At 42.7% G+C, this 25,813-nt stretch overlaps 1 protein-coding gene across 2 annotated transcripts in view; it reads right to left on the reverse strand.

Annotated features, from left to right (window-relative positions):
- The window catches only part of RPRD1A (regulation of nuclear pre-mRNA domain containing 1A), a 79,071-nt gene that overhangs the window by 18,646 nt on the left and 34,612 nt on the right, over positions 1-25,813 (reverse strand). The window contains exon 7 of one of the 2 annotated variants that reach the window (XM_073678493.1): positions 14,446-16,373. The exons of the other annotated variant lie outside the window; for it this stretch is intronic. Coding sequence (XP_073534594.1) covers positions 16,353-16,373 — 21 coding nt within the window. The 3' untranslated portion in view covers positions 14,446-16,352. Of the gene's footprint in view, positions 1-14,445; positions 16,374-25,813 lie in introns of those variants that run through there. 2 annotated transcript variants of the gene reach the window in all.

The following is a 25,813-nucleotide window of genomic DNA, read 5'->3' on the forward strand; positions in this document are numbered from 1 at the left end:
TGATGTGGCAACTCCTTATTGGCTCCAAGGTAGGGCCCTTGTGAGTGGCCCGTGCTTGGTCGCGTCAATAAAAGGGGGGAGGAGTATCATCTATAAGAGTTCGGCGTCCGTGCCGCCGCATGCAGCTCTCACAATAGCCGGGAGCAGAGACTCCTGCAAATGTATTAGCAAGGAACATAGTGCTTTGGCCTCCTGATGTGCCCATAAAAATATCATATGGGTGAAACGCGTATAGGCGAACATGTATGTTTTAGGGCATGTATATGGATATAGGGACGTACATGCCAAGATGCTGCTGTGACACCCTGAGCTATAAATAAAGGGACAGCAATTCTTAAAGGAACAGCGTAATGACAGACGATTTATTGGGTCTGTACGTGATAAAATAAGAGCTGTGTCCTATGTAGATGTAGAGCTGCCATTGAGTCATCTGTGATTCAGCAGAAATTAACAGGCAGTAAATTGATATCACATACCAATTGCTTTAAGATTGGATAGGAGTATAACATAGATAGAACCGTGTTATCTGTATCCCCTATTAGTGGACTGGAGTTTATAAAAAGGACTAGGAAAAAAATCTCTCCTTTTTCGTATAACCCCGACTATATATGAGAAGGGGTCCATAGTCTGATATTTTTCAGAGGGCAAAATGCAATAATAATTATATGCTCCCCCTGTGGGAATAATTGATATCTGCCTAAGAGTTGGTAATTAAGGATACAGATATATTAAGAGTAGTCTAGACATCAGGTATTACACATTGGGTGATTGGTTTTAGGGAATATTAGTATCCTGAGTATGACCCGTGTGACAAAATAGTGGACATACAGGATAGACTGCATATAGTACGGTGGTTTTGTTTATAGGATTTTAATATTTATAATTAAGTATTATTTTTTTTAAAAATTGCTATTCCATCTCTGTGTGTTCACCCTGACCTGTAGCTTAGTGGATCCATCCCATCAGGTGATACCTAACACTTTCAAGTCGGCCTGATTTGCTCTTGAAGTGATCATAACATGAAACTCACTCATAGAGAAGGTTACACCTCAGTCCTGAATTTTATCTATGTTTAACCCTCTATTGATTTTCATAGAAAATATTAAGATCCATATTCCTCTCACACAGAATTGTAGTGAGAGAAAGAGCTGACACTCTAAGCCTACTTGATGTAGAATTGCACAGTGGACATAAGGAAGTGACAAATCTAATTAAAATTCCGTTTGAAGACTTCTGGCAGTGCCCAGGTGACTGAAAGAGGATGTCTATTGTGAAAGACTGAGACTTACAGATTGGAAAGGTAATTAGACAGGAAATGTTCTTATCTGAGGTTCAGATAACAAAAGGGAATGTGTTTACGCATAGATAGAGAAGTGGAAAAGTATTTTTTGTCCCCAGGAAGGACCTCTTAAGTTTAGAAAGGAAGGGAATATCTAATACCTTTTAGAGATAGCTACTGTCCCTCCATGATGAGCTTCATTTTATCAAAACATCTTTGGTAGCCTTTAGGGCACCGGTGGAAAGTTATGATTATAGGGGTTTGTATAGATTCGATATTGATGGGACATACAGTACAGACCAAAAGTTTGGACACACCTTCTCATTTAAAGATTTTTCTGTATTTTCATGACTTTGAAAATTGTACATTCACACTGAAGGCATCAAAACTATGAATTAACACATGTGGAATTATATACTTAACAAAAAAGTGTGAAACAACTGAAAATATGTCTTATATTCTAGGTTCTTCAAAGTAGCCACCTTTTGCTTTGATGACTGCTTCGCACACTCTTGGCATTCTCTTGATGAGCTTCAAGAGGTAGTCACCGGAAATGGTTTTCACTTCACAGGTGTGCCCTGTCAGGTTTAATAAGTGGGATTTCTTGCCTTATAAATGGGGTTGGGACCATCAGTTGTGTTGTGCAGAAGTCAGGTGGATACACAGCTGATAGTCCTACTGAATAGACTGTTAGAATTTGTATTATGGCAAGAAAAAAGCAGCTAAGTAAAGAAAAACAAGTGGCCATCATTACTTTAAGAAATGAAGGTCAGTAAGTCCGAAAAATTGGGCAAACTTTGAAAGTGTCCCCAAATGCAGTTTCAAAAACCATCAGGCGCTACAAAGAAACTGGCTCACATGAGGACCGCCCCAGGAAAGGAAGACCAAGAGTCACCTCTGCTTCTGAGGATAAGTTTACCAGCCTCAGAAATCGCAGGTTAACAGCAGCTCAGATTAGAGACCAGGTCAATGCCACACAGAGTTCTAGCAGCAGACACATCTCTTCAACAACTGTTAAGAGGAGACTTTGTGCAGCAGGCCTTCATGGTAAAATAGCTGCTAGGAAACCACTGCTAAGGACAGGCAACAAGCAGAAGAGACTTGTTTGGGTTAAAGAACACAAGGAATGGACATTAGACCAGTGTAAATCTGTGCTTTGGTCTGATGACTCCAAATTTGAGATCTTTGGTTCCAACCACCGTGTCTTTGTGCGACGCAGAAAAGGTGAACGGATGGACTGTACATGCCTGGTTTCCATTGTGAAGCATGGAGGAGGAGGTGTGATGGTGTGGGGGTGCTTTGCTGATGACACTGTTGGGGATTTATTCAAAATTGAAGGCATACTGAACCAGTATGGCTACCACAGCATATTGAAGTGGCATGCTATTCCATCCGGTTTGCGTTTAGTTGGACCATCATTTATTTTTCAACAGGACAATGACCCCAAACACAACTCCAGGCTGTGTAAGGGCTATTTGACCAAGAAGGAGAGTGATGGGGTGCTACGCCAGATAACCTGGCCTCCACAGTCACCTGACCTGAACCCAATCAAGATGGTTTGAGGTGAGCTGGACCGAGAGTGAAGGCAAAAGGGCCAACAAGGGCCAACTCCTTCAAGATTGTGGGAAGACCATTTCCGATGACTACCTCTTGAAGCTCATCAAGAGAATGCCAAGAGTGTGCAAAGCAGTCATCAAAGCAAAAGGTGGCTACTTTGAAGAACCTAGAATATAAGGCATATTTTTTGTTAAGTATATAATTCCACATGTGTCAATTCATAGTTTTCATGCCTTCAGTGTGAATGTACAATTTTTATAGTCATGAAAATACAGAAAAATCTTTAAAATGAGGTGTGTCCAAACTTTTGGTCTGTACTGTATATTTTCAGCTTCAGGGCTAATCGGGGAATAACATGCATATTTTCTCATAACTCTAACACCTGCTTATAAGCCCCAAATCAATAGTGTACAAATAACTGACAATAGCCATGCCATGTTGACCATCTATGGAAAGGAAAAATCACGATAAAACATATGGCGGCGATCTCGAACTTCTGAGATCGTCAGGTGTGAATATATCTCATAAGTTTGGAATTTCATAAAATCTCGAAGGGCTGAGAAAATCCCACAACCCAGCCCACGTGAAGTCATCAAGGGAAGGAGGGGGAGTGTGGGTGTAACGTAGGTGTTGATAAAAAGACAAAGCGAATTATGATCTTGGTTCCTGTAGAGATGCACATTGGTGTATGCATGAATCCCTTTCACTGAATGTCTCCAATCGAAGTGATCTCCTTCGCTAAGCTGAATCATCTCTGTTTGGTGTAGTAAGTTCTTTTTTTAATTCTGCTTTATTTTATGTCATTGTATATGTTGTATTGTTTTGTCCCCCTTGTAAAATCTTTTGTATTTCTTTAAACACTGCCTATCGTTCTGGATTAAATATAAAATGTAATAGTTCTGTTTCTTTTGTTCTGTAAACTGCACCCAAATCCCTACGCTACCAGAAATCAGGCATCCAGTCAGACTGTATAAAAACAACTGGTGGTAGCAGCGAGAAGTCTTGTGTTGTCGTGGAGTTAGCAGTGATCATACTGGTGGTATATATACATATCCCATGCGTAGGAATCGGAAGTGTATATACCATACACTCACTGTTTCCCAATAACCAGCCTATTAGTGGAAACAGCCTGCGGCCTCCTCCGTTAATCGATGGTCAATTGCGTAATTGTCCAGATGATGGGGGCCACAGAGAGCTGTTCATGAGAGAAAGATAACAGTGGGTGGATCTGCGCGACCTTCCGGGCTGTGATCTTTGAAAATTGGTGGCAGGCGCTGGGATATTACAGAACATCTGTGATATGGTTTGAGCAATCATACCTGTCAATGAAAACTTGCACGGTTCTTGGGAGAATCCTGTGCAGAGTTTTGAGGAATCGGACTCAGTGTTTCAATTTTTTTTTATCTGGGACAATACTGTATGTGTAGCAGTTACACCCCCTTTATCTTGTTTTTCTGGCCTATCTTTTGTTTTGCAATTATGGCTATGCTTGATGAGACCTGGTATAATCAGCAGAAGAAGGAGGTTCTTATTGCCCTCTGTAGGATGAGACACATTGACTCCATGTGCTAAACCAGGCACCAAATGATAGCTGGACTGTTGCAATGTGACACAGAGTCACCCAAGCCCTGATGAAGGGAAGGCATGAAAGGCGCTGCTGCAGAGGTCTCACCTGTGAATGCTAGCCATACCCGTGACCAGGGTAGTGTGGACCCCCTCCTGCAGATGGCCTTGCAGCAACTTGATGTAGACCATCGTGAGTGACGTCTGAACCTGATTCAGCAATACCGACAGGCCCAGGCTGAGAGAGCGGAGTGAGAGGATGAGCGAACCGAGCGTCAAGGAGACATCCACCCCACAGAGCAGTGAGTCTAGTAATGTCTTCACCTTTAAAACCCATCCTGAGCATTTTCCTGTTATAGACAAGGACGGGGAATTGGACATATTTCTGCGGGGGTTTGAAAAGGCCTGCAGATAGTACCAGCTGCCTGCGGACCAGTGGGCCCAATATTTAACCCCAGGGCTCAGAGGCAAAGCTCTGGAGTTGTTAGCCTCTCCTCTCTCCCTCGAGACCAAGACGGAGACTATAATGCCATCAAGCAGGTCCTGATAAAAAAAAAGTACCAGCAGACTCCAGAAGTGTACCGGAACAAAGTTCTGAGCCCTCCAGTGTGGACCACATGACAGCTGTAATGATGTGGTGGATGGCTCAGAACCAACTTTGAGTAGTGGGTCCAAGGACTGTCAGTCACCACCTTTGAAGAACTGAAAGATCTTATGGTGAAGGACCAGTATCTTCAGCTTTACCCTGTGGAGGCGAAACAGTTCTTGCTGGACCGGGAGCCAAAGGAGGCTGCTAAAGCAGCACAGATTGCAGACGCTTATTAGGCCAATCATACACCGGAGGTGCGGAAGTCAGCCATCGCCAGCTGGAAAGGGGGTAAACCGACAACCACCCCCAGTGCACCTGATAGCTGATCTTCAGGAGGTCCTGCCCAATCCTCCAGCATCTGGCCTGTATCAGACTCCCGCTGGTGCTATACCTGCAACCAAATTGGTCACATCAGCCTAGTCTGCCCAGAGAGGCAGAATATGAACCTCACACCTGAGGCCCAGGGACCTAGTACAGCTATTCTTTTTGTGGATTGGGTGGTTGGGAGGGCCAGTGAGAATTTGCAACCGGTTACTGTGATAAAGATCATTACTCTCGGGCTCAAGGACACCGGCACAGAACGTACCCTCATCCGCCCTGAGTTTGTGTTACCGGAAGAACTCATTCTTGGGAAGACCATGACTGTCACTGGGTTTGGGGGTGTTCGCAGTCCTTATCGATGGTCCAGGTTTTCATGGATTGGGTGGGGAGATGGGATTAAGGGAAGTGGAGGTGTTCAAGAATCTCTCCACAAGTGTGTTATTGAGAACTGATCTGGGACAGCTGGTTGCCCAATACATTCCTGACAACCGTCCCATATCTGATATGTCATGCATTTCAAAGGTTAATACTGTGAATGTCATGCATAATGAAAATGTGTTCTGTGCCAAGGAAGAACTCAGTGACGCCATGCTGCGGGGTGATGTTTCTGAGGATCCCCTAAAAAGAGTCAGCATAAGCACTTAGGGCGATGGGGACAGGCATGGAGATCATGAAGCAGATTGTCCCATGCAGCTGATCAGTGTCACGATGGACGGTGACATGGCCAGTGGTAGCTGCCCCATAATTAGCATGGCTCCTGAGGTAACAGGGGAGAAGCACGGGGACCAGTGTCATGACGGATGGTGACATGGCCGGTGGTAGTTGCCCCATGATGGGCACTGCTCTGAAGGTAACCAGGGAGGATGGGGAGAAGCACGGGGATAAGGAAGGTGGTCACATGCAGCCAACCAGTGTCACGACGGTGACACGGCCAGAGGTAGCTGCTTCATGATGGCCCCTGCTCCGAAGGTAACAGGGGAGGATGGGGAGAAGCACGGGGATCATAAGGAAGGTGGTCGCCTGCAGCTCACCAGTGTCACGATGGACAGTGACATGGTCAGTGGTAGCTGCCCCATAATTAGCACAGCTCCTGAGGTAACAAGGGGGGAGGGAAGGTCTTATTCCCAGCCTATCAGGAACATGGGAAGGTATGTCCCACAACCGGTCAGGGTGAGGGAAAAGTATGTCCCAACGTCTGATAGGACGGTGGGAAAGAGGTACCCATAGCCTGACGGGGGTGGGAAAATTGTACCGAGTCTATCAGGATGATGGGAATGAGTGTCTCACAACCTGTCAGGGTGATCGGAAAACAGGATCCCCAGTCGATCAGGGTGGTGGGAAGGTGTGTCCCACAGCCTGTCAGAGTGGCATGAATGTAGTATTGACAGTCGGTCAGGGTGGTGGGAAAGTTGGGTCTGCAGTCTGTCGGACAAATGGGAAAGGGTTGTTATTCCTGGGAAGACAGCCTAGAACACAGGTAACGCATTGCCTTTTGGACCCTCATCAGCCAGCGAGATAACAGGACAAGTTACTTGCCCAGAGCAGGTACCAGAGGGTTCTTGCAAGGTTAGGGCCTTACGATCACTTCTGGCTTCCTCTAGCCAGGAGTCTCAGACTTGTCTGGTAGTGCTGAATGACCCCTTGGAGAAGCCCTTCTCCGAATCACAGGAGAGAATGCTGTGGGATCCAGGAAGGAATGCCGAGGAGGTAGGCTTGGGAAATGATCTGTAAATCAGTTTCCCATGCAGCCTCAAAAAGGGGGAGGTGTCATAGAAAATATTAAGATCCATAGGCCTCTCCAGGAAGTGGGCATTCCCCCCCCCCCTCCCCTCCTCTCTCACACAGAATTGTAGTGGGAGAAAGAGCTGACACTCTAAGCCTCCTTGATGTAGAATTGCACAGTAGACATAGGGAACTGACAAAACTAATTTAAATTTTGTTTGAAGCCCAGACTCCTGGCAGTGCCAAGGTGATTGAATGAGGATGTCTATTATGAAAGACTGTAAAGAGAGGAGAGAACAAGGCGCAATGGGTGACTCAGTATTGCAATTGTTAGAGGGATGTGAGGATGGCTACTAACCTTATGAAGTTGTGCACCTCTGCACAACCCCAGATAAGGGAGGGGGGACTGTGATAATGAACAGAGGCTGGTACATCAAGGAGGGCCTCAGAATCTTAGACGACTCAAACTACTACGTGAAATTAGAAGCAGACCCATCTGTAACCATTTTTTTGGAGTACAAAGGACTTGTAGCAGGGGCCTCTACAGCTGGCTTCCTCAATAAAAAAGAAAAATCCTTTTTAGACATTAAAAAATTCAAAGTCCCTTATTTTTATTTTTTACCCAAAATTCATAAAGATAAATTTAATCCCCCTGGACGTCCTATTATTTCTGGTATTAATTCTATCACATCCAACTTATCCCACTATATTGATCTTTTTTTACAGAAGTACGTTTTATCCCTAGATTCTCATTTAAAGGATTCCACACATTTAATTAGACTATTGAGAGAATTACCCCCTCTTCCAGGCTGTCTTCTTATTACACTCGATATAAGCTCTCTTTATTCCAATATCACACATGTATTGGGTTTACAGGCAATTAAAAAATTCCTAGATGAGGACCCTAACTTACAAGATCCTCAAAAAAACTTTTTATTGAGGGGTATAACTTTCATTCTTGAGAACAATGTATTTTCTTTTGAGGGGGTGATGTATCGGCAGCTGAGGGGCTGCGCGATGGGGACGAGGTTTGCCCCCAGTTATGCAAATCTATATATGGGGGCATTCGAGTCTATCCACATCGCGCAATCCCTCGGCGCCGATAAATCCATCGTTATGTACCGCCGCTTTATAGACGATCTGTTTATTATATGGAGGGGAAATACTGTGGAGGCTGCCAAATTTATTGATGAATTAAACTCTAACGACTGGGGTCTTTCCTTTACCTCTACCATATCTGAGAGTAATATTCAATATCTTGACCTTCAGATAAATATAGACAATTCGGGTAAAATATCCACATCTACCCACTTTAAGGAAGTGGATGTAAATAGCTATCTTGAATTTGACAGTGGCCATCTACCCAGCTGGATTAGAAATATTCCATACGGTCAATATTGGCGTGTCAGAAAAAATTGTACACATGATTCGGATTTTTTTCTGGAATCTAAGGTTTTACAAAAACGTTTTAGAGCTAAGGGATACCCCCGGAAATTATTAGAGGATGCTTTCTCCAAAACTAGATCCCTATCACAGAACCTGTGTATCAACAAATCCAAGAATACCAGCCAAGAGCCATACAGCGATTTCAGTTTAAATCTGATTACTACCTATGGTAAACCTACGCAAGTGTTATCCAGTTTATTTAAAAAAATACTGGTTCATTTTAAGTAATGATCCAATATTAACTGGTCATTTACCGGAATTTCCTCATGTCATATATCGGAGGAGTAAAAATCTAGGAAACTATATAGCCCCTAGCAATACAACAATTGGTAGAAGACCGAACCATTCAGTTCCTATTAGCAATAATGGATGTTATAAATGTAATGTTCCTAAATGCTTATGCTGTCAATCCATTGATAACGGAGCCAAAACATTCGTCTCTGCGGTCACTGGAGAGATATATCCCATTCGCTTTAGACTTACATGTCAGTCCTCATATGTGATCTATCTGCTCCAGTGCACCTGCGGCCTGCAATACATTGGCCGCACTATCCAGGAAATGCACTCCAGATTAAATAAACATCGCCAAAATATTAGAAACGGCTTTCCCCTACATAGTGTTTCTAATCATTTCTTAAAAGAACATCAAAAAAATCCTAATAACCTAAAACTAACTATCATTGATCATATAGTTGATATACACCCTGATAGACTAAATCGTCTCATTACACGTGAAAATTATTGGATTTTCAAAATGGGAACCTTGTCTCCTGAAGGTTTGAACCTTAATATAGAGAAGACAACTTTTTAAATAATTGTTTTCATATTTTAGCAAATTTATTATATATATCTTTTATATGGAGGAGGAGGGGGGAGGAGAGAGAGAAGGAGGGAAGAGGGGAAAGGAGAGAGGGAGGGGAGGAGGGAGGAGAGAGAGAGAAGGGAGAAAAAATTTTAAAAAAAAAGAAAAGGAAAAGGGAAAAAAAAAAAAAAAATTTTATTTTTTTTTTTTATTATTATTTTTTTTTTTTTTTTTTTTTTTTTTTGGGGGGGATTTTTTTTTGGAATTTTTTTTTTTTTTTTCTCTTTTTTTTCTCTTTCCTTTTTTTTTCTCTTTCCTTTCTTCGTCTACTTTTCCTAATTATAATGATAGAAACTGATTGTAATTTTATACTTTATATTTATGCATTGTTTTATGTTGTATGTAAAAATTATTATTATTTTTTTATATAATCTAAAATATAGGGTGGTAGATGACAATATATCCTATGAAGTATTAAGATTATAGGATTCACAAGTTGTTGTTTTTTTACAGCGAATCCTTTTTATAAGAACCCTATATGCTTCATTAGGCATTATTTTATAACAATCCTTTTTACTCTATTGAGCATATATGAACTCAAGGGGTTAATATAGAGGTATTACTCTGTATCTGGCCCCGCCCCTTTTAAGTAATTGTATACCTAGTCAAATGTATATAAGGATCAATTGTTTGCTGCTTGTCACACCTGATGAAGGTGGCTGTGTCCACCGAAACGCGTTGTGTGTATATTAATAAATCAGTCCTTTTAATATTTTTGCCCTGTTATTGGCGCTCTGGTACCGCTATTCATATCCATTTATTATGAAAGACTGAGTTTTATAGATTGGACAGGTAACTAGACAGGAAAGATCTTTTCTGAGGTTCAGATAACAAAAGGGGCAGGTGTTTACGCATAAAGAAGTGGAAAAGTATTTTTTGTCTCCAAGAAGGACCTCTTAAGTTTTGAGAGGAAGGGAAGCAAATAACTAACACCTTTTAGAGATAGCTATTGTTCCTCCATGATGAGCTTCATTTCATCAAAACATCTTTGGAAGCCACTAGGGCACCGTTGGAAAGTTATGAATATTGGGGTTTGTATAGATCCGATATTGATGGGACATATATTTTCAGCTTCAGGGCTAATCGGGGAAGAACATTCATATGTTCTTATAACTGTAACACCTGCTTATAAGCCCCAAATCAATAGTATAAAGATAACTGACAATAGCCATGCCATCTTTACTATCTATGGAAAGGTAAAATCCCGATAAAAAATATGGTGGCGATCTCGAACCTATGCGATTAGCAGGAGTGAAGATATCTCATAAGTTGGGAATGTCATAAAATCCTGAAGGGCTGAGAACATCGCACAACCCGGTCCTCGTGAGTTCATCAAAGAGGGTGTGTGTGGGGTGTAACCTAGGTGCTGATAAAAAGACAAAGCGAATTATGATCTTGGTTCCTGTAGAGATGCACATCAGTGTATGCATGAATCCCGTTCACTGAACATCTCCAATCAAATTGCTCTCCTTCGCTAAGCTGAATCATCTCTGTGTGGCATGGTAGGTTCTTTTGTTAATCCTATTTTATTTTATGTAATTGTATATGCTGTATTGTTTTGTCACCCTTGTAAAAACTATTGTATATTTTTTATAAACACTGCCTATCGTTCAGGATTAAATATAAAATGTTGTATTTGTTCCTTTTGTTCTGGAAACTGCACCCGAAGCCCTACGCTACCAGAAATCAGATGTCCAGTCAGCCTGTATAAAAACTGGTGGTGGCAGTGAGTAGTCTTGGGTTATTTAGCATTGCAGGCTTGATTACCGACATGCAGTTTTCTTTGGGGTATGCCTTAGTTCACACTGCCCGCATTCTCCACCATTTGTAAGGTAGCGGCTTTCATGGCAGTGCAGTAGGCAGTGACCCAAGATAGTTCAACTCAAATGTCTTTATTTTGACAACTTACGAAAATAAACTCAAACGTTATCCTCTTGTTCGCAGCTGGATCGTCCGTAAAAGTCCGTATCAATCCGTTGCCATGGGTGATTGCACCACCGTGAAACTCGTGAATGTGGCAATGGCTTTGTTCTCTCTGACCTGTGTTCAGTCTCACACAGATCTGACATACACAGAGTTCCTGCTCTGTGCTTGCAAAAACAAATACTGACACACCCGAACCTTAACTGAAAGTTTAATGGGAATCGTGGACATGGGTCACTCCCAAGACCGGAGTGGGAGGAGGGATCCGTCCCACTACCTTCCTACAGATCTCTCCAAAAATAAAAGCCCATGTCAGGTTTTCCTAAATCCTAAAGCTTGACCAAGTCCACACTCTCTTTTAATTTGTATTGTAACCACAGCTGTGGCTGTAATTACAATGCTCTCCAAGCAGGTTCAGTAGGTTTCTATGCACATCCTGGGGGGACATGTAATGACCCTTGTATATATGATCCCCCTCACTGCCTCACAGCCCTGATAAAGCGCTCATTCAGACTATAATTCTTCTCGTATGAGTTCTATACGTGTTTTTCACAGATAGAACTTGTACCTATTATAGTCTATGGACCTGTCCATATGTCCTTGTTGTTTTGTGGACCGAGTGTTCCGCACCAAATCATAGAAACATGTCCAATTTTGAGCCGAAACTCAGAACAAACTTGCCAATGCAAGTCTATGGGACAGTGAAAATAAATGGACACCGCTGATGCTCTGATAAAAAACACTTCTAAAGCTCTTGCATATGAGGAAAATCACTGAATATGAATGAGGCCTAAGGCTAAGAAATGTGACTTTAAAGTGTTAAAGCTGTTTTATTTTTCTTAAAAGACCTGAAATCTTAAGCAGACAGCACTACGATTGAACAAAAGAGGACCTTTACAGAACTCTAAAGAGCAACCTAGTATCATTCTTTGGTGACTATAAAAATGACCAAGAGAAAAATGCCCACAGCCATGATTTCCCACAGGAAATTGCCCAAAAGGAAAGTTGCTCATATAGAAAATTGTCCACACGGAAAATTGCCCACATGGACAAAATAAGAAGTTATCACCTCCCCCTGACCTGTAATATGTTATATCGCTCTGGAGCCTGTGTCCAGTGTGAGCCCTGCTGTACCGATACAACATTATCATCACCTCTCCCCCCGACGTGTAATATGTTATATGGCTCCGGAGCCTGTGTACAGTGTGACACCTGCTGTACCGATATAACGTTATTATCACCTCCCCACACCTTTCACTGTTATATCGTATTTTAAAGTGTCCCCAACCACTATAAACCTAATTCATTGTCAAATCCAATTGGAGTACTATATTTATAACATTTAACTTTTAATATTTATTCATACTAAAATCCTAAATGAACACACACATAAGTACTTAAATTATTAAAAACATCTGATACTCAGATCAGATGTTTTTAATAATTTAAGTACTTATGTGTGTGTTCATTTAGGATTTTAGTATGAATAAATATTAAAAGTTAAATGTTATAAATATATTACTCCAATTGGATTTGACAGTGAGTCACCTCCCCACACCAGTAATATGTTATATTGCTCCAGAGCCTGTGTACACTGTGACCCCAGCTATACCGATAAAACCTTATTATCACCTCTCCCCTGACCTGTAATATGTTATAACGCTCCAGAGTCTGTGTACAGTGTGACCCCGGCAGTACCGACATAACGTTATTATCGCTTCTCCCCTGACCTGTAATGTGTTATATCACTCCAGAGCATGTGTACAGTGTAACCCCGTCTGTACTGATATACTGTGATTATCACCTCCCCTCCTCCCCCTTCTAATATGTTATATCGCTCCAGAGCCTGTGTACAGTGTGACCCCAGCAATACCGACATAACATTATTATCTCCTCCCACAACCTGTAATATGTTATATCAGTCTGGAGCCAGTGTACAGTGTAACCCCGGCTGTACTGATATAACGTCATTATCACCTCCCCTCCTCCCCCCTTGTAATATGTTATATCGCTCCGGAGCCTGAGTACAGTGTGACCCGACTCTAACAGCATGTGCCCAATTTTCCGTGTGAATACAGCCATAGAGCTCTTTAATAAACTGTTTTAATTAGCTGTTATTTTGTCCATGTGGACAATTTTCCGTGTGGGCAACTTTCCTTGTGGGCAATTTTAATGTGGGCATTCATGGCTGTGGGCATCTTTGCTTTGGGCATTTTTCATGGAACCCATTCTTCACCTCTATGCAATGACCTGCCTACCACTAAATGTACATGAAAAGTAAAAAGTGTGTCGCCAGTTTGTGTAGTGTGATTAGGCACAGAATGACAATGTTCACTTGGGCAACAATTGGAAACTGCATAATAAAAACCTGTTAAACATAGTGAAAAGTTTTAAAAAGCATTAAATGAAACCGGTCACCAGGATTTCGCTACGTAAACTACAGATATTGTTAGGTTGGCGCTGTTACACTGATTAAAATGATACCTAGGTTGAAGAAATCCATCTTGTAGTTGTTGTTTAATCTGTGTTTGCAGTTTGGAGTTAATGAGATGCTCATGCTCCTGGGCGGGCCTGTGGTTGGGTCTTTATTTGGTGCTCTGGCCTCATCGTCATCATTCTGGGTTAAATGACAGGTCACTGATCCTTCAGTGTCCTGCCTCCTGTTTTAAATACTGCACCTTTTTTTAACTCCAGCAAAATGGCTACTGCGCATGTGCCGCCACCTTTCTGCTGGAGTCAATTTTTTTTTGCTCCAACAAAATGGCGCCAAAATGGCGCATGCATAGTAGATTCTATCTGCAAGTGATGCTCTTAATATGCGCAAGCCCCGCCCACTGGCCCTCCAACAAAATGGCAGCTGCTACTGCGCAGTAAAAAACACAATATTAATTGCGCAAGCGCAGTATTTAATTTAGGAGACAGGTCACTGAATGTTCAGTGACCTGTCATTTAAGCCAGAATGATGACAATGAGGAAAGAGCACCAAATAAAGACCTGCCCACAGGCCCGCCCCGGAGCACGAGCATGTCATTAACTCTCAAACTGAAAACACAGATTAAACAACAACCACAAGATGGATTTATTCAACCCAGGTATCATTTTAATCAGTGCAACAGCAACTACAAGACGGATTTCTTCAACCCAGGTATCATTTTAATCAGTGTAACAGCGCCAACCTGACAATGACTGTAGTTTACTTCGCAAAATCCTGATGACAGGTGTCCTTTAAAAATATTAAAGAACTAAAAAATCATAAGTAAAGTTAGGATGTCAAAAAGGAGATTGGTTGATGAGATATAAGCCCTACAATTGATGTTGTCCTCATCTTCGAAGTTTCATTCAGATCCTCTTTTCGCTTTTTCCCTTACGTGATGAAGAGTCTTTAACAGAGGCTATGAATAAATAGGCTGACTTTTTTTTTTTTTTAAAACAAACAAAACAAAAAACCTGAGTCAGTCTAAGCATTTTTTAACCCAAAACTGCACTGTTAAGTTTCCAGATAAATTGGCTGATCAATTACAGGCACATGAAAAAATAAACAAAATTTGATTTCCCAGGGAAAGATTATACCTTGCTATCTTGAAAAAGGGAATGTTGAATGCCTTATAATTATTGTCCACTTAGCACCACACGATTTCTGCCTTCCCACTGCGCTGCCAATTCGAGAAATCATTATATCTCTAGCAATCAGAGTTTGACAAAGGCCCATGTTGTAGGGCCGAAACGTTACATTTTTTTGGGATTGCCTTATATTCTCATGGACTTTGGGAGTGCCGCATATTTTTATAAATCTAACATTTAATGCTAGCCAGGCTTTTGCACAGTATAGCTAGAAAAAAAAACTGAGATGAAACCATAGCCACTGACATGTATTGTTACCTCCTTGCGCTCACTACCTACTGGCCACTTTTAGGCTATGTGCCCACGATGCAGAAATGAAGCAGAAAATTTCTGCAGCATTTCTGCATCTCCCTGGCAGAAAAAACACATGCAGATTGTACATGCGTTTTTCCTGCAGAATACATGCGGAATACATGCGGATTCACATGCGTATCCACATGCGTTAACGCATGTGTTTCCGCATGCGGACTGACAAGCACTTTCCAAGCGATAGCATCACTTGGAAAGTGCTTGACAACTAGGTCACATTATATAAATCTAAGCAAAAGGCATGGATTTATATAGTGTGACCGTAAAAATAAAAAAATAAAGCTATACTTACCCCCGATCCCCCGCCGCGTGTGCTGTCGCGCTCGTCCTGGCTTCTTCCGGGTTGTCGGCATCTCGCGAGACAGCCTGCGGTCACATGACCGCGACATCATCTCAGGTCCTGGAAGGAGAAGCGCTGCAGGGGCCGCCGGACAGGTGAATATAAACTTTATTTATTATTTTATTCTATTTTTTACAGGTACAATGGTACCCAGGTCTGGATGAGAGTCTTCTCTCCTCCAGAACTGGGTACCATCCGCACATAGAGACGCATAAAATCTGCTTGTACAAATGTACAGACACGGATTCTATGCGTCTCAATGCAAGTCAATGGCGGCGCTTCCGCAAAATTAATGAACATGCTGCGGATTTATTTGCGCTGCAGAAACGCTGCGGAAAAATCCGCAGCATGTGCATTGACATTGCGGAATGCCATTGGGGACCATGGGGTGCGGATTACCATGCATTTTTGATGTGTTTCCGCTGCGGAAATTCCGCAGCATAAACGCATGAAAAACGCATCGTGTGCACGCAGCCTAAGGAAACATTGCTGATTTCTCCCATACCTTTTAACTGGGCAAGTGTGTGTTGCAGGTCAGTCCTACCCATTTTGATGGACCTAAGGTGCAATACTACACACAAACCCTTGGCCAGGTTTCTCTTGAAGTAGGCAGCCATGATTTTCTAATCCAGTACAAAACAAGTAAGAGACAGATAACAGTTCTGTAAGACATCAGCCCCCCTCGAGATCACTGCCCTCTATCTAACAAAAAAGTAACAACTAGTGCAGTTTTTGAAAATGTTCCCACTGACATAAAGGGGTACAATTGCTACTATAATATACTTAATTCCAACAGACTTGTTCAATGATGGCAATTTTTTCATGTGATCATATTCTTTACCTGAAATAGAAGTCAGAATATGTTAACAAAATGGAACATATAAGAATTTAGGGCTCCACTACTCATTACCAATAAATGAAGACAAAACACCACATAGGGACCAATTCACTTATCTCCACTTTTTTTTCCTAGCAAAACATAGGAATTCATGTGTACAAAGCCTGCAACAGAATTATGAAACCTGGATTTCTGCTTCACGTTGCCACGCAAATTATTGAAATGCAATGGAACCGTTCAGCCAGAATAATATCTATGCTATAGATTTGAAAGGAGTTTCCAACTACACTGTTATTTATCCTACGGATAGGTCATCAATATCAATCATAAAAGAAAAACACAGCTTAACACGAGCCTTGTTATTATAGGGTCCAGAGAGTTCTCATGGCACTCGCTCACCTTTTTCCCGTCACCGCAAGTCACTGAGCTGTGCTAACACGTGCAGCTCAGTGACTGCTGGATGTCAGGATGAATGGTCGCATCATGCAACCATTCAGCCTGCCATCTAGATGTAGCAGAGCTAGACAAGTCAAAAGACATATTGATTATTTTCTTGTCGGACAGGTGAGGAATATGGTGGTTTATTAGTTTTGTTTTTTCACAGGGGACATTGGCTTCAGTAAATGATCTGCTTGTCGGATGGGCGAGTATAAGTTTTCATTTTTTTTTTTTTTAAATTTCTGATTAAATGGGTAAAAGAGAGACGGGGAGTGTTTATTTCAATTAAGGAGTCTGTGTCATCATTTCAAATAAAGGACTTTATTCTGGATTTTTTTTTTTACAATATGACTATGGGGTTAATAATGGGGGCGTCTTATAGACACCTCTCCATTACTTACCCCTCGGCTTGATGTCAGGTGCCAATACAAAGCTGACATCAACTCCAACCCTATTACCCCACTTACCAACGCACCAGGGTAAGTGGGAGGAGTGAAGGCTAAGCGCCAGAATTGGATGCTCCATTTCTGGGGCGGCTGAGAGCTGATGTTTTTTGTTTGGGAAGCGGCCAATATCCATGGCCCCTTCCTAGCCTATTAACATCAGCCTGTCAGCCTAGCCTTTGCTGGTTATTAATTACTGAGGGGACCCCATGTCTTTCTTTTTTTTGGGGGGGGGGGGGCATTTTAATAACCAGTAAAGGCTAAGTGAGATGATATTAATAGCCTGGGAAGCTCCATGAGTATCACCCCCTTCCCAGGCTATAAATATCAGTCACCAGCTGTCCGCTCTCCCTCAGCTGGTTAATAAAAATTCGGGGGACCCCACAACATTTTTTTTTGTAATTTATCTACTACTAATTATATATGTTACTCACATATTTCTATTTATCGATTCTATATATATATCTATTCTGACGGGTCACACTGTGATTTTACTGTACTCGGCTAATAAAATGTCGGGTTTTCTTGGAGATGGGGGCGTATAAATCAGACGTCACTCGCATGGTGCGAGTGTCATGCAATTTTTTTATCGCACCCATTGACTTGCATTGGTGAGTCTCGTCTGATATGCAGCATATGCAGCAAAACGCAGCATGCTGCGATTTTTTTCTCAGTCCAATCTGAGCTGAGAAAAAAAATCGCAGATGAGCAGGGAATCATTGAATAACATTAGTCAGAGTGCAATCCAATTTTTTATCGGATTGTTCTCATCCGTTTTTCTCGCAGATGAGTTTTAAAGAAATATCTCATGGCAGAAAAATATGTTTACACTCCTCTATTGTCTACTAAACATTTGGATTACATTTGATTGAGTAATGTACAGCATTTGATCCCTTTAACCTATTATTTCTTTATTTTACTCACTTATATAGTGGCACTAATTTCCACAGTGCTTTCCAGACATTATCATCACTGTCCCCATTGGGGCTCACAATCTAAATTCCCTATCATTATGTTTTTTGGAGGGTGGGAGGAAACTGGAGTACCCAGAGGAAACCCGCGCAAACACGGGTAGAACATACAAACTCCTTGTAGTTGTTGTCCTTGGTGAGATTTGAACCCAGGATCCCAGTGCTGCAAGGCTGCAGTGCTAACCACTGAGCCACTGTGCACCCTATAAATCCTTTGTATCTCGCTCTATTTATGTTATGTACCGTATTATTTGGACTATAAGACTCACTTTTTTCCTCCAAAATTTTGGAGGAAAGGGGGGTACGTCTTATAGTCCGAATATATATGGGTGACTGTGGGTGGTGTGGGGGAGTGGCAGAGGCGGAGGAGCGGGCACAGGAGGCAGGAGCCGCCTGCTGCAGCCTACACTGTGCCCGCAACTAAAGAAAATGAATATTCACTGCTCCCCACGCACATGGGCGTGGAGAGCAGTGAATATTCATTTTCCTTAATAGCGCGCACACTGTACCCGCAGCGTGGCTCCAGCAGCGGCCGGCAGTCAGTGTGCCCGCTATTAAAGTCCATGAATATTCACTACAACCCATTCCCATGGGAGTTGGGAGTAGTGAATATTCATACACTTTAATAGCAGAAGTCGAGCTGTGGGAACAGTGTGCGCACTATTAGGGAGAATGAATGGTCACTGCTCCCCACGGACAGTCCCGACGTGGGGAGCAGTGACTCTTCCGGCACAGCATCTCACATACGCGGCTCACACAGTGAGATCAGTGTCGGCAGCAGAGAAGGATGCAGCACTGGAGCAAAGGGAAGAAAGGTGAGTAGAACTGTTTATTTTTTTTTGTGCAGCATGGGATTGGGGTGCCAAGCATACCAGGAAAAGGCATGAAGGGGGCCATATATACCAGGAAGAGGGCCATACATACCAGGAAGAGGGATGAAGGGGGCCATACATACCAGTAAGAGGGATGAAGGGTGCCATGCATACAAGGAAGAGGGATGAGGGGTTCAATGCATACCAGGAAGAGGGATCTGGAGTGCCATGCATACCAGAAAGAGGGATAAGGGGTGCCATGCATACCAGGATGAGGGGTGCCATGCATACCAGGATGAGGGGTATCAAGCATACCAGGAAGAGGGATGAGGTGGGCTATGCATACCAGGATGAGGTGGGCTATGCATACCAGGATGAGGGGTGCCAAGCAACCAGGATGGGGAATGAGGGGTGCCATGCATACCAGGATGAGGGGTGCCATGCATACCAGGATGAGGGGTGCCATGCATACCAGGATGAGGGGTGCAATGCATACCAGGATGAGGGATAAGGGGTGCCATTCATACCAGGAAAAGGGATGAGGTGGGCCCTGCATACCTGGATGAAGGGTGCCATGCATACTAGGATGAGGGATAAGGGGTGCCATGCATACCAGAAAGAGGGATCAGGAGGGCCATGCATACCAGGATGAGGGGTGCTATGTACACCAGGATGAGGGCTGTCATGCATACCAGGATGAGGGGGCCATGCATTCTAGAATGAGGGAGGGGTGCCTTGCATACGAGGATGGGGATCAGGGGGTGCCATGCATACCAGGATGGGGATCAGGGGTACCATGCATACCAGGATGGGGATCAGGGGTGCCATGCATACTAGGATGGGATTGGGGAGCCATGCATACCAGGATGGAAGATTGGGGTGCCATGCATACCAGGATGGGGATGGGGGCCATGTATAACAGGAAAGAGGGGCCATATATACAAGATGGGGGATATTAACAGAATTGGGGCACATTACCCATATATCGGTGTCAGCACCAGACCCCCTCCCCAATAACAGTGCATCATGACCACATTTTTTACCTACATTTTTTTTTCTATTTTCCTCCTCTAAAACCTAGGTGCGTCTTATGGTCCGATGCGTCTTATAGTCCGAAAAATACAGTAAATCTTTTGAAGGAGGATTGTGTTTCTTGTTGGCCCATGAGCATTGTACAAAAATTTGTTCAGGATTTTAGTTGCAGAATGTGGCCTAAAGTGTTTTTTTCCAGTAGAACTGTTTATTTTTTTGTGTGTAGCATGGGATGGGGGTGCCAAGCATACCAAGAAGAGGGATGAAGAGGGCCATACATACCAGGAAGAAGGATGAAGGGGGCCATACATACCAGGAAGAGGGATGAAGGGGGCCATACATACCAGGAAGAGGGATGAGGGGTGCCGTGCATACCAGGAAGAGGGATGAGGGTTGCCATGCACACCAGGAAGAGGGATCTGGGGTGCCATGCATACCAGGAAGAGGGGTGCCATGCATACCAGGATGAGGGATAATGGGTGCCATTCATACCAGGAAGAGGGATGAGGAGGGCCCTGCATACCAGGATGAGGGGTGCCATGCATACCAGAATGAGGGGTGCCATGCATACCAAGATGAGGGGTGCCATGCATACCAAGATGAGGGGTGCCATGCATACCAGGATGAGGGATAAGGGGTGCCATGCATACCAGGAAGAGGGATGAGGTGGGCTCTGCATACCAGGATGAGGGGTGCCATGCACACCAGGATGAGAGCTGTCATGCATACCAGGATGAGGGGGCCATGCATTCCAGGATGAGGGAGGGGTGCCTTGCATACGAGGATGGGGATCAGGGGGTGCCATGCATACCAGGATGGGGATCAGGGGTGCCATGCATACCAGGATGGGGAACAGGGGTGCCATGCATACCAGGATGGGGATCAGGGGTGCCATGCATACCAGGATGGGGATCAGGGGTGCCATGCATACCAGGATGGGGATCAGGGGTGCCATGCATACCAGGATGGGGGATTGGGGAGCCATATATACCAGGATGGAAGATTGGGGTGCCATGCATACCAGGATGGGAGATTGGGGTGCCATGCATACCAGGATGGGGATGGGGGCCACGTATAACAGGAAAGAGGGGCCATATATACAAGATGGGGGATATTAACAGAATTGGGGCACATTACCCCTATATCAGTGTCAGCAACAGACCCCCTTCCCAATAACAGTGCATCATGACCACATTTTTTACCTACATTTTTTTTTCTATTTTCCTCCTCTAAAACCTAGGTGCGTCTTATGGTCTGATGCGTCTTATAGTCCGAAAAATACGGTAAATCTTTTGAAGGAGGATTGTGTTTCTTGTTGGCCCATGAGCATTGTACAGAAATTTGTTCAGGATTTTAGTTGCAGAATGTGGCCTAAAGTGTTTTTTCCACCTTAGCTTATCTCACTGATCTTTGACTGTGAGGTCTTCTGATAGTTCAGCCAGCTGTCAGCATGCAGAGAAGGTTGCTCTTACTTTAGCTTGTGTGGTGCAGGAGAGGGTAAGCCAGCAGGGTACATGGAGAGATGGAGAACTCACTGTTGCTGTATTGCTGCCCATGACTCAAAGTAAAACGGTCTTTTGTCAATGTTATCACCCACCCTTTAATTATCAAATGTATAATACTTGCTATCAGGAGATCAGAGAGCATCTTTTTTTTACCCCAGAAAAGGAGTGAGAGGTCTAGCACTTGCTCATCTAATTACTCCAACATGTATCGACAACCAGGAACTTGACCTGTGCTGTGTCAATTAAGTAGCACCAAAACACACACGTTTATACTTTTTACAAGGTCCCCATTCTATCTGTATCAAGTTTTAAAATGTATCAGCACTACAATTCACAATAGATTAAAAACTGCGTACATTATTGAATAGATCTCTTAAACCTGACAAAATTGGTGTACTTACTTTGAACATTAATATCAGAATGGCTATATAATCATTTTATCTGTCCTCGAGGACTGATTGACAAGCTCCTCAATGTCCTCCTCCTGCTGCTGCCTAAAACTGCTCAGAACAAGCTGCGTCTGTCAGTCAACCTGGGTGGAAGGAGGCCTTGACTCATGAGTTCTCTCACTCTTTAACTAAAGTGGTATTTCTGAAGAATGGAACACATTTCCATTAGACAGAAATTACATAATTTATTCACCGATTGTTGTCATAAAGATAATCTCCAAATAGATCCCCAACCCCCAAACCACCCACTCCCCTCCCAAAAAAAGCAAAACAGTATTTCGGTAACATGATAGGTTTAGAAACCACCGATTTTTCAGAATTGAGGTTAGAGGTCATGTATGGGGTGGAAAATTAGGTTTGCGCATTTCTGCGGTTTTGGCATTATTTTAATGCAGGTCCCTGTGAACATAGACCTTTCACATCATCTTACTTTTTTTTTTTTTTTTTGCAGAGAACAAATAGTTTGCATATGGAGCCTGCGTGAATAAGTGTTCCAGTTGCAAAGATGATCCTAAGGCAGAGCTGAGGTGTGCTACGTGAAATTGCTTATGTTTATTAAGTAGTATTTCTATACACCAAGTTGTTTTGTCTGCTAATTGGATTCTGGTAGTACAGAATAGCAGAACACGTTTGCATCGTACAGTAACATACTTGTGAGTGACAGACAAGAATCACATGGCCTCTGTTTCTGCATTTTTAGGCTACGTGCCCACGATGCAGAAATGAAGCGGAAAATTTGTCCTTGCCTGGAAAACGCATGCGGAATTTGACACGCGTTTTTCGCGCGTTTTTCGCGCGTTTTGGACATGCGGAATTGCCTTGCGTTTTTTTAATGCATTGAGAAGGCAATTCCGCATGCGTAAACGCACAAATAATGAACATGCTGCGGAATTTTCCACACATCAAAAACACTGCGGAAAATTCCGCAGCATAGGCATTGAAATTGCGGATTGTCATTGGGGACCATGGGGGACGGATTACCAAGCGTTTTACAAGCGTTTACACTGCACAAATTCCGCAGCAAAAATGCTTGAAAAACGCATCGTGGGAACGCAGCCTAAGAGTTCTTGTTGATGTAAACAAGTGTTTCTCTAATCCAGTCTGAACAGCACCCTAACAGGTAATGGATTTCCTTAGAAATGCAGATGATGGAATTATCAAAGCATCAGAAACTGCCCCAGGTTCTTTCACCTGTGCAATACCAAAAAGATCCTGAAAATCTCATCTTTTGGGGGCCGAAAGGACTGGACTTGGGAACAATGATACAGACACATGTGGAACAAAAGAACTTTGCACACAATTATAATTTTTACATTATTATTGTGCTTTTAGGTTTTGGAGTTAATGGATTTTTTGTTCAAATGAATTTGACGAATACCGACGTAAAAGTTGACATGGCTGTCAATAGCAAGTCAAAGCAATTTTAATTGTCTCAGTGTCTCCTTTCTGGAAACAGACACATGGGCTTTGGAAGTACAACTACATATACTGAGTGGCATTATAACAATATGTCAGGGGTCTACCTTTAGAAAATACATGGGTGTGGGGGTGTAATGGAAATGTCATGATGTATTGGTACATTTAACCAGTTTTGCAAAGACAGTTTATATATCAACCAGTGTGGATGGCATTTTACAATGCATCTTTAAAGTGGACATTGGGGATGTTGGGATGTAATGTAATTTTTCAGAGTATCGGCACTATTTCCTTTGAGACTAATAGGACTTTCTGTGGGATTGTCAGGGAGGTTGGTGAGAGATAAGCTAGGCTGGATTAATGTCACTGCTGAGCAGCTTGGTGACTGCCGATCATAGTGTCCGCACAGTGTGTTCTACAGTCTGTTTCTCTGAAAGCTGGAGTACTAAAGTAACATGTAATAGTCAGGACTCAAGTACTTTGGTTTGTGAGCATTTTGGAATTGTAGTCTATTAACCCCTTTCTGCCTTAGCAATTTTTCATTTTTGCACTTTACATTTTTCTCCTCTACTTTCAAGAAATTCAAAAATTCATAAAAAATGTAGTTTGTCTCGCCATTTTCCAAGACCTGTAATTTTAATTTTCACATCAATGGAGCTGTTTGAGGGATTCTTTCTTGTGTGGCGAGCTGATGCTTTCGTTGATAACATTTTGGGGTAGATACAATGTTTTGATTGCTTCTTATTGTAGGGAAAAAAAAGTCTGGTGTTTCGATATTGTTCTCTTTATAGCATTCACAGAGCAGGTTAATTAATTTTATAAAGATTTTGATAAATCAGACTTTTAGGGACACAGCAATACCACATGTCTATTTTTTATTTCTTTAATTTTAATGGAGGTAAAACTTGTGATTCAATTTTTTTTCAATTATATTGGTATAACAATTTGTTTTGCTCTATTTTTTTGTCTCTAAAAATGTGAACCTGTGATTACCTGATCGTTGATACTATATAATGCAATACTACAGTATTGCAGTAAATAGTGAAAATTGCAGTCTCTGCTGAAGGACAGCCACAAGCTTGTCTTCACAGGAGCATCATTATGTCAGCCATAGGGCTTTCAGCTGGCCCCGGACTGCCTTGGTGACACATTAACACTCCATGATAATATATTGAAGAAGAGCCAATGGGCATGTGGAACAGCACAACCCATGGACTGCGTACTTTAAATGCCACTGAACTCTGCTCACTCCTGCTTGAGGCAGATCCTGACTGTGTAACACAGCCAGTGTTTGCAGGGTATGATGCACACTCAGCTTCTGCATCAAAGAGGGGGGACCAGACACTGGATGTACCAGTATGTAAAATTTCTGAAACAGGTTAAAGGGGGTTTCAGTTAATAGAAAAAAAAAGAAAGAAAAAGAAAATGTCATTATAAACAAATTCCTGAATATGTTTAATTGGCAAATAACATTATCTATGGAGGTAATCACTGTAGAACATCAAACCTGTCCTGGAATTATTATAGGAGAGATGCCTATGAGCATGTACAGTCGGAAGCCCTGTTCCCCTTCTTTCATGTATAGGAAGATGTGCTCCCATAGGATAGGATATGCTTATCTAATACTGAAAACCCCAGAAGTGCAGCGATAAGAGGAGGCTGCTCACACTGTTATCCACATCGTGTATCTGATCTAATACTGGAGACTCCAGGCATACGGATATAGAAAGAGGCCGCTCACACTGCTGTCCACCTTGCATATCTGATCTAATACTGGAGATAACAGGGATGCTGAGGTAACTAGAGGCTGCTCATACTGCTGTCCACGCTGTACATCTGATTTAATACTGCAGATACCAGGGATGCTGAAGTACGATGAGGCTGCTCACACTGCTGTCCACCCTGTATATCTGATGTAATACTGCAGATTCCAGGGATGTTGAAGTAAGATGAGGCTGCTCACACTGCTGTCCACCTTGTATATCTGATGTAATACTTCAGATACCAGGGATGTTGAAGTAAGATGAAGCTGCTCATACTCCTGTTCACCCTGTATAACTGATGTAATACTGCAGATACTAGGGATGCTGAAGTAAGAGGAGGCTGCTCATACTCCTGTCCACCCTGTATATCTGATGTAATACTGCAGATACCAGGGATGCTGAAGTAAGATGATGCCGCTCATACTGCTGTCCACCCTGTATATCTGATGTAATACTGCAGATACAAGGGATGCTGAAGATGAGGCTGCTCACACTCCTGTCCACCCTGTATATCTGATGTAATACTGCAGATACCACGGATGCTGAAGTAAGATGAGGCTGCTCATAATCCTGTCCACCCTGTATATCTGATGTAATACTGCAGATACCAGGGA

Source organism: Phyllobates terribilis, unplaced genomic scaffold (assembly GCF_046119375.1).
Source record: "Phyllobates terribilis strain yellow unplaced genomic scaffold, ASM4611937v1 Scaffold_4__5_contigs__length_816908805, whole genome shotgun sequence".
Lineage (NCBI taxonomy): Eukaryota > Metazoa > Chordata > Amphibia > Anura > Dendrobatidae > Phyllobates > Phyllobates terribilis.